Source organism: Euprymna scolopes, chromosome 42 (assembly GCF_053919585.1).
Source record: "Euprymna scolopes isolate OS-2025 chromosome 42, ASM5391958v1, whole genome shotgun sequence".
In the NCBI taxonomy this organism is placed as follows: Eukaryota; Metazoa; Mollusca; class Cephalopoda; order Sepiida; family Sepiolidae; genus Euprymna; species Euprymna scolopes.
Genome location: NC_136523.1, coordinates 43,330,630 through 43,345,797, shown reverse-complemented (window position 1 = coordinate 43,345,797; position 15,168 = coordinate 43,330,630). Strand labels below are relative to the sequence as shown.

At 35.2% G+C, this 15,168-nt stretch overlaps 1 protein-coding gene across 1 annotated transcript in view; it reads left to right on the top strand.

Moving 5' to 3' along the window:
* LOC145267056 (uncharacterized) overlaps positions 1–15,168 on the top strand; it is a 103,789-nt gene that overhangs the window by 87,218 nt on the left and 1,403 nt on the right. Inside the window, exons 3-4 of the mRNA XM_080123001.1 lie at positions 6,419–6,507; positions 11,637–11,765. Coding sequence (XP_079979127.1) covers positions 6,419–6,507; positions 11,637–11,765 — 218 coding nt within the window. The remainder of the gene's footprint in view (positions 1–6,418; positions 6,508–11,636; positions 11,766–15,168) is intronic.

Below are 15,168 nucleotides of genomic sequence, written 5' to 3'. Positions count from 1 at the left end.
ATTTTTTTAATGTTTTCAGTATTTTAAGATTTGTTTAGATTTTTAAAATTATTTTTTGTTTATTTTTTAATTTTTTAGTTTTGAAATTCTTTGAAAAAATTAAAAAAAAAATTTTTTTTTTAATGTTTTCAGTATTTTAAGATTTGTTTAGATTTTTAAAATTATTTTTTGTTTATTTTTTAATTTTTTAGTTTGGAAAGTTTTTGAAAAATTAAAAAAAAAATTTTTTTTTTAATGTTTTCAGTATTTTAAGATTTGTTTAGATTTTTAAAATTATTTTTTGTTTATTTTTTAATTTTTTAGTTTGGAAAGTTTTTGAAAAATTAAAAAAAAATTTTTTTTTAATGTTTTCAGTATTTTAAGATTTGTTTAGATTTTAAAAATTATTTTTTGTTTATTTTTTAATTTTTTAATCTAAATTCTTTATTATATACGTTTACATCTATGATTGCATTCTGTTTTAACTCTTACTTATTTGACGTCTCTTAACGTCCATCTCAATTCCATAATTATTACTGTATTATTATTATGTCATTCTAATCATTAATTATACACTTATTTTTATCCGTATATTCTAGTTTGTTTTTCTACTTCATATTTTACATATTTTTATTACTTCCTAAATATTATTTATATTTTATAGTTATTGTATATTTATTTTTATTAAGCTATTACTATGGCTGTACTATGTACTAATTTATCCTCCCATAATTTCTTACTCTATTTTTTCTTTATATTATTATTATGTTTTTCTTTACTAATGCTTTCCTTATTTTCTTTATTTTCTTTCTTTATTTATACTTATACTTCATCTTTTTATCATGTACTAGCGAGGGGTACCCGGCGTTGCCCGGGTGTTTTTTTTTGGGGGGGGGGATTAAAAAAAAGAAAGTAAGTATGAGGATCGAACCCGAACCGTTGAGGCAAAGTTGTGAAGAAAAAAAAACGTGCGACGTTAACCATTGCCCCACCGCGACATGCTTACGGAAACACGTTTGAATTTATTTAATTACTTGGATTTAGCAGGTGCTCGCTTTAATGAGTTAATGAGGTCAGTTTGACTGCAGGATTTCATTTACTGCTGGACGCTTTTTTCCTTGCCCGCCCCCAAGATGTTATAGGAAAAAGACTAACCCACATGCGGCGAGCGACAAATATTGAATATTTATCTTCCCGAAATCGAGCAAATTAAAGAGACAGGCGAGCTTCGTTGTTAACTGTGAGATATTACGATTTGTATGTGATATAAAAAGTTTTAAAAAGTTGTTAAGCGAGCGACCGCTTCTCTGAAAGAAGCCTTTTGTAGACATACAGAAAAAGCGAACACACATACATACATACATACATACATTTTCGCTTTTATATTTATAGATTATATTTTCTGAACTATTCAGGTTACTTCTCTAAATCTTATCACCAACTTTTTTACAGTTATTATTGTTATTATTATTGGATCTTTAATTTTCATTACTGGAAATTTTAATTTTAAATTATAAACTTCATTGTGATAAATATGATTTATGTTTAAGAAAACACAGCTTAATTATCCATGCATAAGGTCGTCTCTGGTTTTATTAATCATTTATGCACATGTGTGTGTGTGTGTGTCCGACCGGGTTGCTGATATGCATATAAGTATGTGTGTATATGTCTTACTGGAAACCCTATGTAATTTGTCTTTATCCACCCCGTCTTGCGCTGACTTCTTTCTTTCTTCCTTTCCTTCTATATGTTTCCTCTATGCTAGACAATACCCATGCTTTTGACACGTTAACTTCAAACTCTTATTCTAAGATGATTTCAAATGTTTTCACCCCCTCCCATTCCTTATAGTAATGCAATCATGCTGACCCCTTCGTCCTTCTTCCATCTCTCTGTTATGTCTTTTTTCTTTTCCTTCCCCTTTTTATACCTCCCATTTATCCAGTTAAGTCGACGTTCTCTTTCTTTCTATCACCTATTTTGAGTCTAAAATGTCACATTATCTACCGCCCCTCCTGTTTAAATTTAGCGTTTTAGCATTTTATTTTTATAAATAAAACAAAAATATATTTCATTTTTTCTGAGAACCAGATGCCTTCAGTGGCACATAAGTTTCATTACATTGCTTGACAAGGACTTTTGGTTCTTGCCAACCAATCGTCCGAAACATTAGCATGTTCAGTGTAGCGACGATATAATATTTGTCTATATAAATAAAAATATTATATATATATAAATACATAGTCTCATCACAAACTGTTAACAAGAAAATGCTGGGTGAATCCATTTCGGGTGTTTAAAAGAATTGAGAAAGCAAATACTAGATCCGACAAAGCCCCGCCTTCACTGTATTTCCATAATAATGTAACGTGCATGTTACACTTGTCACAGGAGAAACATTCAAAGTAAAGAAACAAATAAATATCCAGGTCGGCATTTTTTCGTTTTTAACAAAAATTTTTATTATCATTATTTTTCAGCATAACTTAAAAAGTCTGTCTTCCAGACCTCATGCTGGGCCCATCCAGCCCAGCCTCATCTTCAACCTTACATGTCCATTCTCTTCGACGTCCACTTTGCTTCTCTCACTTCGATACCACTTAAGTCTTTCGCCATTGTCCATCTCGCCCATTGTACTCTTTTCTTCTTCCTCCGACTGTATGCTAGCCACAGCCGGCCCATTATTGTCCTTGACTTTACATGTCTATTTTGTTCGATGTTCACTTTCTGCCCTTTCTCTCCTTTTTTTTTTGCCCTTTCTCTTCTCACGCACACTTCCTAATTTGTATGTCCACTTTTTTTCGGCTGCTGCTGCTAATCTCTTCACAAGCCAGGCATCCTTTACTGCCGCTGATATTTTCCTACGCGCACATATGCATTATATTACAATAAGATGTTTTCTTTTTTTTTCCTTTTTCTTTTCTATACTGATTTATACATTTTTTTTTCTTTCGATTTTATTTCCTTTCCTTTTTTGAAATTTTTCAGTTTAAAACGTTTTCTTTCTTTCTAATTTATTTTTTGCTTTAATTTCAATGAATCAGATGTTATTTTCTATAATATGAATTTCACTTCTCTATTTAAATGTATGTTTGTCTGCCTAAAACTTTTGACAGAGGCTACGGATTTTCATGAGATTGATATTGTGTAGAAGCTCAACCCTTAAGGTAACAAATATCGAAAAATTGGTCCAAAACATTAATTCCTTCACCCTCAACTGGGCACTTTTCTTCAAGGAGGGTGTCGCTTTTTTCGCCGATATTTTCAAAATCCCCCTCTTTTTGATTGACTAGCTTTAATTTAAACCTTCGCCACTTCCAGTTTGGCAATGGGATGCAACAGCAGAGACGTCACTTATTTTTTTCACATTCTTTTCCTCCTTCGCGGTACAAGTTCGAGCCTGTCTGCCTACTACTACTTTTTTTTTTTTTTGCTCAACCCTAACCCTAACCCTAACACCTCCAAACACCCGAGCAACACTGGGTATCCAGGCTAGTTATATATAAATATGAACATTGGTATGAACACTGATGAAGACTAATTTGTTTTTTCTGGTCATTTTTGATGAAGGGTGTATGCCACACTTATATATAGTAAATTAAGATGCTAAAACCAATTAAGCTAAAAGAGTTCAGTGATCCATGAAGTGAACGATTTTTATTAGTCATCTAAGCTTGAGCTGATCCGGGATTTTCTTTACTTCCGGGGTGGGGGATATCGGCTCTCATCAGATCCATTAATGGAAGTGAAAATAGCTGTGAAAGGCAACAGGTCAAAAGATGAACTTTTACTTTTTAAACTGGATCCAGAAATCTGATCCGTGTGTAATCATTTTTTTTTTTATTTGATTAGAAACAGATTCACTCCATCATTGCCTCCTCCCGCCACTCCCATTGCAACTTGCAATGTATTAAAAATGTATGGAAATGTTGAAATGTGAAAATAGAAATAATTAAATTAATACCTGCATTTGAAACTAATAATTATGAGGAGTGTTCCAAAAGTAACGCCTCCCATTTGTTTTAATTCCGCCCGAATGGATCAGAAGTGCTTGCAAATCATTGTTATGATGACTGAACTTATGCATTCATGACCTAAACACCAAAGTCACCGAGTATTTGCCGAGCTCCTGAAAAAGGTATGCTCCCAGTTCCAGACCCATATCAATGCGGTGATTGAGGCTGAAGGTGGCTACATTGAATAGATGTCAGCTCTATTACATAATCAAGTTACCTGAATTGATTTTTTCAATAAGAGTTTTAAAATAAAGCTGTAGTTTTGTTTTCTTTAGAGCGACAATTTTATCGTTCAACCCTGTAAGTAAGTCCGACAGAGGGTAAATCATTGTGGCATCTTCCAACCCTGCCATGTCGGGCTGATGTATGGTTCTATACAGGTCTAGGAGGAACACTCACCTGATGTGCCCCTACTGAGGAATGCTAACAGGTCAACTCGAGCATTTTTTGTTAGGAAAAGTGCTCAACCTCTTGGGCGCTAGCTTTTTAATGCTCACTTTCCGACCTTGTGTCACAGCATCCTGCAGTCGAAGGAAGATAAATTATATCAATATCTATCTCCTATTTCCAACCCACCTTCCCAGTTTCTCCATTTCCCCCATTCTCCGTTACACCTCTTTCTATCATATTTTCTTTTTTCAGCAACACTCTCTTTCTATAACAACTGAAAAAATATTCTAAACTAGCGGCTGCACTATGCCGAGTTAAACACAAAATCAAGTAAACTCAATATCGTCTTACCATCAGCACTTACCTTGTGAACTCGGAGTATGGGAAATTCCCATATGCACAAAACAAAATCACTGAAAAAACAAAAATGCCCTAAATAAGGGTAAGGATAATGAGTAAACGTTGGATAAAATGATGGTTAAAATTATTACAAACTTGCCAGGATTCGAACCTTGGAATCTTCTGATCCGTAGTTAGACGTGTTATCCATTGCGTCACAAGTCCTGTCCATATGCCGAAAGATGTTACCGCGATTGTATCCAGACAGTGCTAAATTTCGTTGACATGGGCAGGTAACTTTTTCAGCAAAAACGAAACGACCCAAAAACTCTTATTTTGGGCTTTTTGTGTGACTCGGTGTTGTTCGTTACAAACCATATATAGATAAGGACAATCTAGGGACTCACACCTTTCAGGGAAAAAAAAGAATTTTTCAATTTTCAATATATACACACTAATGTTGGGATGATTCCTAAATTTTTTCCAATTCCGAATCGGAAAATGTTGATTAACAATTCCCATACCAAGTACAATTCCGATTCCCATGGAATTGTTTTTTTAGTAAATATACCATTATATAATCGAAAGTTTTTGTGTAGCGAAAAAATTTGGTACATCGAAAAAGTGGAAATACAATTAAGGAAATTGGAAAACGTTTTGATTTTTTTCGTAAATCTGTTGTGGATGATTTCTCTGGTGATGATCATTTGTGGATGACTTCATCTGGTGATGATCATTTGTGGATGACTTCATCTGGTGATGATCATTTGTGGATGAATTCATCTGGTGATGATCATTTGTGGATGAATTCATCTGGTGATGATCATTTGTGGATGAATTCATCTGGTGATGATCATTTGTGGATGACTTCATCTGGTGATGATCATTTGTGGATGAATTCATCTGGTGATGATCATTTGTGGATGAATTCATCTGGTGATGATCATTTGTGGATGAATTACATCTTGTGATGATCATTTGTTGATGAATTTCATCTGGTGATGAGCTGTTGTGGATGATTTCATCTGGTAATGATGGTGTTGTGGATGATTTCATCTGGTAATGGTCTGTCATGGATGAATTTCATCTGGTGATGATTATTTGTTGATGAATTTCATCTGGTGATGATCTGTCATGGATGAATTTCATCTGGTGATGATCTGTCATGGATGAATTTCATCTGGTAATGGTCTGTCATGGATGAATTTCATCTGGTGATGATCTGTCATGTATGAATTTCATCTGTTGATGATCTGTCATGGATGAATTTCATCTGTTGATGATCTGTCGTGGATGAATATCATCTGGTGATGATCTGTCATGGATGAATTTCATCTGGTGATGAGCTGTTGTGGATGAATTCCATCTGTTCATGATCTGTCATGGATGAATTTCATCTGTTGATGATCTGTCGTGGATGAATTTCATCTGGTGATGATCTGTCATGGACGAATTTCATCTGGTGATGATTATTTGTTGATGAATTTCATCTGGTGATGAGCTGTTGTGGATGAATTTTATCTGGTAATGGTCTGTCGTGGATGAATTTCATCTGGTGATGATCTGTCATGGATGAATTTCATCTGTTGATAATCTGTCATGGATGAATTTCATCTGGTGATTATCTGTCATAAACAAATATATAAAACACCTTTTGCCATAAAATGATGTTTTTTTTGTTATTTTTACAGCAAGATGTAAATCAATTATCTGATGTTGAGAAGTTACTGCTGTACCTCAAGCTTCCTACCGGCGCCACGACTGATGACCAACTCACACTGTATGTATTTCCTACTTTTCTTCTTAGGATATGAAATTTTTACATGTGATACGCATTTGTCCCAAAATGTTCTTCCGCCTAAAAAAAATATTGTTCTCCTTCTTTCGCAGCTGAAGAAACACTTGGAGTCGAAACTCTAGCAGCAAATTTTTAATGTGTGTCATTATTCTGTTACAGCATATCTACAATGGTGCCAAAAAGAAAGTCCGCACTTGTCATTTTTTCAATACCCGTAAATTTTTAGCTAAATTGAATGCAACTGTTTTAACAACTTATACCTCATTTGATTCGCCTTTTGTTCCTCTGTAATTTTACCTGTTTATATTTGACTTTTAATTGAAGTATTCTAGTGTTCACGTCAATTTTAAAAAATTAAATTCAAATCGAGGAGGCAAAAAGAAACGCCACATCAACAAATCAGCTTAAAACCAGCTTAAAATATCCATCTTTTAGGCAATAAATCATCTCTAATTGTAATTGTTGTTCCAAGTTATACAGCGTAACATTTAGTGCATATGCAATGACTTTCTCTTAGTGATCATCAGGAACTCATTAATTTCCACCTTTCTGGTTTATCCAATCAAGAAATCGGCCGCAGATTGAAATGTGATGAGAAAATAGTACAAATGACTGTGCAAAAGCACCAAAACACTAGCAATGTTCGTGATGCCCCTACATCTGGTTGTCATAGAGTTACTTCTTACAAGGAAGACAATGCTATCAAGATCTGCAGCCTCAGAAACAGATTTGAATCGGCTCCACAAATCCAACAACAGTGTAATCTTGTTAAAAAGTGCTCTCTTCTTACAGTTAAGAACAGATTTAAGGAATTTAATTTGCAAGTCTGTATTGCAAGATGTAAGCCAATGATTTCTGTAAAGAAGAGAAAATGTCATCTGAACTTTGGCCTTTTGGTCAAGATCAAAGTGTAGTATCTGTTCCGGCAGATACTGCACTTAAGATAATTTGTACCAGTCAATGGAGGGGAAACCCTCTATACTGGGACAATTATTATTTTTGGTAACCAGAGTGACCCCTTTTAGGGGAGCTGGTTTTTACCTCACATTAAAAACGGCCTTGTGCCTAATTTGCTCAGTGGGGGAGCAAATAAATACCATCTGTTCCGGCAGATACTGCAGGCTATGACTAGCTATGACTAGCAAAGACCAGATGTGGGGGCAACCCCACATGCCTGACCATTAACCAGCTCCCATTTCCCACCTCTCGGGAGCTGGTCCCCTTTTTCCCTTCCCCCTCCCTTCACTCCTCACATTAAAAATCGGCCTTGTGCCTAATTTGCTCGGTGGGGGAGCAAATAAATACCATCTGTTCCGGCAGATACTGCAAGCTATGACTAGCTATGACTAGCTATGACTAGCAAAGACCAGATGTGGGGGCAACCCCACATGCCTGACCATTAACCAGCTCCCATTTCCCACCTCTCGGGAGCTGGTCCCCTTTTTCCCTTCCCCTCCCTTCACTCCTCACATTAAAAATTGGCCTTGTGCCTAATTTGCTCGGTGGGGGAGCAAATAAATACCATCTGTTCCGGCAGATACTGCAAGCTATGACTAGCTATGACTAGCTATGACTAGCAAAGACCAGATGTGGGGGCAACCCCACATGCCTGACCTTTAACCAGCTCCCATTTCCCACCTCTCGGGAGCTGGTCCCCTTTTTCCCTTCCCCCTCCCTTCACTCCTCACATTAAAAATCGGCCTTGTGCCTAATTTGCTCGGTGGGGGAGCAAATAAATACCATCTGTTCCGGCAGATACTGCAAGCTATGACTAGCTATGACTAGCAAAGACCAGATGTGGGGGCAACCCCACATGCCTGACCTTTAACCAGCTCCCATTTCCCACCTCTCGGGAGCTGGTCCCCTTTTTCCCTTCCCCCTCCCTTCACTCCTCACATTAAAAATTGGCCTTGTGCCTAATTTGCTCGGTGGGGGAGCAAATAAATACAATCTGTTCTTCAGATGCTGCACTTAAGATAATTTGTGCCAGTCAATGGAGGGGAAACCCTCTATACTGGGACAATTATTATTTTTGGTAACCAGAGTGCCCCCTTTTTGCCTACTTTTAGGGGAGCTGGTTTTTACCTCACATTAAAAACGGCCTTGTGCCTAATTTGCTCAGTGGGGGAGCAAATAAATACCATCTGTTCTTCAGATGCTGCACTTCCATTTCTTGTTCTCTTTCGGTGGAGGAACAATCCTTCACGACTGAGACAATTTTTTATTTTTGTACCTTTTCTCCACATTAAAAAACGACCCTGGTGTCTAACTCTGCCCTGTGGGGAGGCATAGTAAGTAGGTACAATGAAGATCATGAATCTTATTAGTCAAAAGTGATTTTTAGCGATGAAAGCAAGTTCAAAAGGCTAGGCAGTGATGGTAGTTTGTCGAAGGAAAGATGAAGAATGTAATTCTAGGTTCACAGTTTCAATGCTGCAATGGGGTGGTGTTTCAGTTTTGGTGTGGGGCGTTATTAGTGCCAGTGGTCCAGGGCCTATAGTTCGCTTGCAAAGCCAATTAATTCAACCAAGTACATTAATATGTTGACTGAGCATTTTCTGGAGAGCGACACATATATTGTTTAAAATATAATTATCCACTGACACATATTTCGTCATCTACGACTTATCAGAATGGCTGAATATATAAAGCATTCTTTATCTTCAAACAACATTATGTCTACCAATCATTAATCAATTCTTTTGGACTGACCGATTGTTTTTTTTCAATTGAGTAAAGTTGAAAAGAATACTTATTTATTACACTTGAAAAGAATACTTATATTTAACTCGAAAGGATAACGCCATCCAGCAATGCTAATTTAGGTTCATTTCACAGTCGGATTTTGGCGCGGTTTGCTTGATCTGTGTTGGTTAATAGAAATTCTTGTGTGCGGGGCATTTGCTCAGTTGCTAGAGTGCTTGTCTCGCATGCAAGAGGCTCGGGTTTTGAATCCTGAGTTCAGATGTGTCTAACTGATGAGCCCAAATGAGGGCGAAACTCAAGTCTTGGACTTCCGGTTCATTGACTGTCATGGCTCTTGTGAGCTGCGACGTTGTTTGGCTGTGGAATTTATTATATATAATATATATATATATATATATATATATATTGAGTAAAATGATTCATAATTTTGAATTAAAAATCAGTTTCAAAAGGAAAACAGACAAAATCAATAGATTGTACGATCGTTTCAGAAATTATGTTTTTATTTAAATAGACAATATGTCTTGAACAATAATTTGATAAAAGATTTTCTTTACACAAAATCTCCTCAAAAATAGGGGGTGGGGGGTAAAGACACCAAAATAAAACTAGCATTTTTTGTAGTAAGGCAGATATTCCTTTTTTCTGCTCACTTTTAAAACTTGTCATTATTTCAGTTCATCTGTTCTTTGGCATGTTGTTAAAATAAATAAATAAATATACCTAGTTTAATTGACCTGATTACATTTGATCACGCTAACGACAAACGACTGTTTGCTCATAAAATAAAAGGGAAAAAAAAAACAAGTCAAAGAACCCGAGCATATGCCAGGCTACAGTGACCTCTTCAATAGGTCAAATATAGACAAGATGAATACAACTGTGTTCCAAAACTTATAATGATCAGTTAATTAGTTTAGGAGTGAATCATTCATATGCAAATGTATAAATACACACACACATATATTAGTGCTAACACACATCTCATCTAACTTCGAACAACATTATAAGTATCACCAATCATTGAGCGATTCTTTTTGAATGACTCATTCAACAAAACTGGTTCAATTCAATCTCTCATCTCAGTTATTTATGACACCGACTAGTTTAACAGATACGATTAAGTTTGATCACTTCAACATCAGACAACAATTTGCTCTGACAATGAGTCTCAGTCCAGCCCACCATGCTGTCACAGCTTGTTTGAGTGACCACAGACAAAAACCTCGTAAAGTTTACATTGATTTTTCTTGTCTTTTTTTATACTAATGAGTCACCACTTTATAAAGGTTAAAAGCCACTTGAGGATAAGGGTTAATGAGATGGATAGATTGTCAGTTGAATGATGAAAAATATTATGAGAGGATCTTTTACACTAATGAGGCGCCACTTATCAAGGCTAAAAGCCACTCGAGGATAAGGGTTGATGAGACGGATAAATTGTCAGTTGAATGATGTAGAATATTATGAAAGGATTTTTTTTTAATACTAATGAGACCACTTATCAAGGCTAAAAACTACTTGAATATTATGAGAGGATTTTTTATGTTTAAAATTCCTAATGACTGGTTAATTAGTTTAGGAGTGAATGTTGTATATAAAAAAATATATATATATAAAAATATACATACATTCCTTTTTTTTTAGAGTTGGTATCGTCCTGTTTTGAAGAAATTGTGAATTGCGATATTAGTCACAGTTTTTGATAGCTTATTGCGTTCTGGAGACTTCTTTTATTGTTATTCAAGAGTCAAAAGGTTAGCATCATCCTGCTTTGAAGAATTGTTAATTACAGTTCAAGTATATATATATATATATATATATATATATATATATATATATATATATATACTTGAAGATGTACCCGGCATTGCCCGGTATTAAATATAACGCTAAATTACTTGTAAAAAAAAAGGTTTTAGAAATGGAAAGAAACTGAGACATGCGCATGCGAATATTATCTTTTTGCTAAACAATTCACTTTTTGTAACTAAAAAAAATATTTGATCTGAGATCGAAACCAAAGCCTAAGGGCAATGAGTCAAGTACGATAACCATTACGCTAGCTTGACACACCTTTAAAAATTGTTTTAAAACCTACTTATTCTTAACAGAATGTGAACGTTTCGCACATGCACAGTTGTGAAACAGTTGACAGATAAAAATCCAATTTATCAATTTTTTACCCCTTAGCAGCCCTTTTTTCCAGATGAAAACTTATTGAAAAGTTTTTGACATGTCTGAATACCCTATATACCAAATTTCAAGCCTGTACATCAAAAATTCGTAAAGTATATAGATTGAGATGTGTCCTCACACACACATACATTCTGACTTTTATAAATATATAGATATACATATGTGTGTGTATATATTTATTAATTTCTTTAAAACATCTTTTCCAGCAGCCCGACTTCATCGTTGCATGCGTCAAGTCGTGTTGAACAGACACAGGCGTATACTTGGATAAAAAGTCATTTGGAAGAGGATAACGACATATGTCTGCCGAAGCAAGAAGTCTATGAAGAATATCGGTAAGCATTCCTGCAGTTGTTCTAACTGTAAAACAAATTCATAAAAAATACTGCTTACTTGTTGGATTATGTTTTGTGTCACGTGTTCGTCTAGGGTTATGAACAAACAACAAACCAAAAGAGTAAATAAAACCAATCAACTCGGAGTTGTAACAAATGTAGTATTTATTTTTACAAAAACGAAAAATATTTAAATAACATTTATAGACAAACACATTTTTTGTCCGTATTGATATAAGAAGATTTGAATGGTCCTATTTCCTTGCCTCCCCACGAGGGCAGAGTTAGACACAAGGTCGGTTTTTAATGTGGGGAAAATCCAGCCCCCCCCCCCAAAGAGGTGCACTCTACATAAGAACAAAAATTAAAATTGTATCAGTCATGAAGGATCTCTCATCCCCTGATCGAAGATAAAAAAGATGAAGTGCAGCATCAGAACATATACTACACTGTGATCAAATGCTTATAAATGAATCAGATGAGTTTGAAAATATAAGGTTTTGGTTAATGAGAAATTATAGAGAAATCTTTGTATTTACCCAAAATTCGGTTCTTTAGTTGATGCTGGGAATAGCCTTTTTGAGGTTTATTTCGGCTGGAATGACATCCTAGAAACATTACTGGAGTCCAGACAAGTCATTAGCACTTAGGTTAACAGCTGTTTATGAAACTGACTTGATTGTGAGTGGTCCATCCTTTTATACAGAATTTTCTGATTATTGTAGATGGTTGAAAAAAATGATAGTCCTGGGCCCAACTCTCTTCCTGATCTACATCAATGATCTTCCAAATCACATCCTTACATCATTCGTAGACATTTATGCTGATGACACTACCATCTATGGTAGCACATCTAAGACTGTAAACGACCAAGTTCTCTCCAATTCTCTCTCCTCTGATCTTGAGCATGTGGTACAACGGGGAAAGGAGTGGCTGGTTACTTTTAATGCATCTAAAACCAAGCTTTTATCTTTACTTCATCAACGCTCTGATCCCCATCTGGCATCAATTGAAATGAATGGCTCTCATTTTGGGAAGACCTCATGTTTTGACAAGCTTCTGGGATTGACCTTTACTATGGGACACGTACCTCAAATCTGTTGCTAAGGCTGCTGGAAAAATGGTGGGATCCTTCTATCGATCCAGTAGATATCTCACTGCTAATGCAATTCTCTATCTATATAAGAGCCAGGTACGTCCAAGGATGGAGTACTGTTGCCACATCTGGGCAGGAGCTGCTAGAAAAGACTTGCCCTGCCTTGATAGAGTTCAAAATAGACTTCATAGCCTCATGGGAGATGTTTTCTCTTCCCTGCAATCTCTATCTCATAGAAGAGATGTTGCGAGTTTGTCTCTGCTTTATCATTATTTTCATGGCAAGTGCTCGACTGAGCTTCAATCTATGGTCTCCCCTTGCCAAACTTTCACAAGAAACACTCGTCTAGCTGAAAACACTATCAATAATTCCTTCCACTCTTTATTTATGGCTAGACCTAAATGTAGATTCCATGAACAAAGCTTCTTTTTTAGAAGTGCACGCCTGTGGAACTGTCTTCCATTTTCCTGCTTTCCAGCTGACTACAATCTGATTGTCTTCAAGTCCAACATAAACAAGTTCTTGATGAGCCGTTCCACTTAAGTTAAAAAATTTACCAAATTTCCATCATTAACGATTACTATATTGTCCAATTGACTACTGTACACTCTTAACCCTTATCTTTGAGTGGTCTCTTGGCTTTGATAAGTGTTGATGCCTATGTAAAAAAAAAAAAAAAAAAAAAAGATTGTTCTTAAATTAATTCAAAAGAGCATTTATGTTTTTTTTAATTTAATTTTGTTATTATTAATTATTTATTATGTTATTAATTATCATAATACATTATAATATTAATTATTATATTTTATTATTATAAAATTAATAATTAATTATTTATTAATTATGACAATACATTTATTTATTTTATTTTATTATGTATGTTATTATAAAGTAAATATTTTATTGATTTTAAAAATAAAAATAAAATGTCATAACAATTATTATTATAAAGTGAATTTGAAAATATAAGACTTTGGTCAATGAGAAATTATAGAGAAATCTTTGTATTTACTCCAAATTCAATTCTTTAGTTGATGCTGGGAATGGCCTTTTTGAAGTTTCTTTTCGACTGGAATGACATCCTAGAAATATTACCGGAGTTCAAACGTGTCGTTAGCTCACAGCTTAACAACCATTTACGAAACTGACTCGATTGCGAACGGCGTGTCCTTTTATACAGAATTTTCTAATTATTCTAGATTGTTCTTAAAATTGATTAAAAAGAACATTTTTATATTTTTTATTTAGTTTTATTATTTACTAACAGGGGTGCCCAGCATTGACCAGGTGTTTAGGTGGTGTAGTAAGGGAGGATCAAAACAACAGTAGCGGGGGTGCCCATTGCCTGGGTGTGTGTAGGGGGGTGTAAAAACAGAGGTAGTAGCTGGGGGGGGGGTCAAAACAACAGTAGGCAGGTGTTAAAAAAAAGTAGGCAGGCAGGCTCAAACCTGTAACGCGAAGGAGAAAAAAGGTTTAAAAAAAAACGTGACGTCTTAGCCGGAAGTTCCGAACGCTGAAATTAAGCGTAGTCGATCTAACAAAAACCGACTCCTCCTAATAGAAACTGGCCAGTTGAGAGGGTGAAGGAATTCATTGTTGATGTCCCTAAATACCAGAAAGCTTTCTATTCTAATAGTTTCTTCCCTCGAACAGCTAGACTTTAGAATTCTTTTCCTGATAGCTGTACTGATATGCAGATGTTTAAATGTAATATAAACAAATATCTTGTTAATCTTTCCTAAACATGGCCCCGAATAGTAGCCCCTTATGCCCAAGTGGTGATATGCTTTGTAAGAGGGTGAACATGAGTAAAAAAAAACAAAAACAAACTAATCCTCTGGACACCAGTGCTAATTATAAAATCACGTTGAAAATTCTTGTAATTAAACAAATTCAGAGAACAATTGTTAACGCAGGCACAATTGTTGAAATTGTTTAGAAAGAAACTATTTTATGTGACCCCAGCTTGATATAAAGCTCTATTTCTATACAAAATAATTGACTATTTTTTCTAATTTTTACATTATTTGTCCAAGAGATCAGTCTTTCTAACGATGCTGAGTTGGTGTGTGTACCAATTGTATGAGAAAAGTTTTTAGCAAACATATAAACACACACACACACACACACACACACACACATTTGCCCTTTATATAATAGACTAGCATGGATACCTAGCATTGCCCGGGTTGACATGAAGTTTGTTTTCGACACACCTGCTATACTAAGGATATTGAGCACTTTCAACAATATCCCTACAACAATTTCAAAAATAAAAGAACGGAATTGCCCAAAAAGATATTTCAG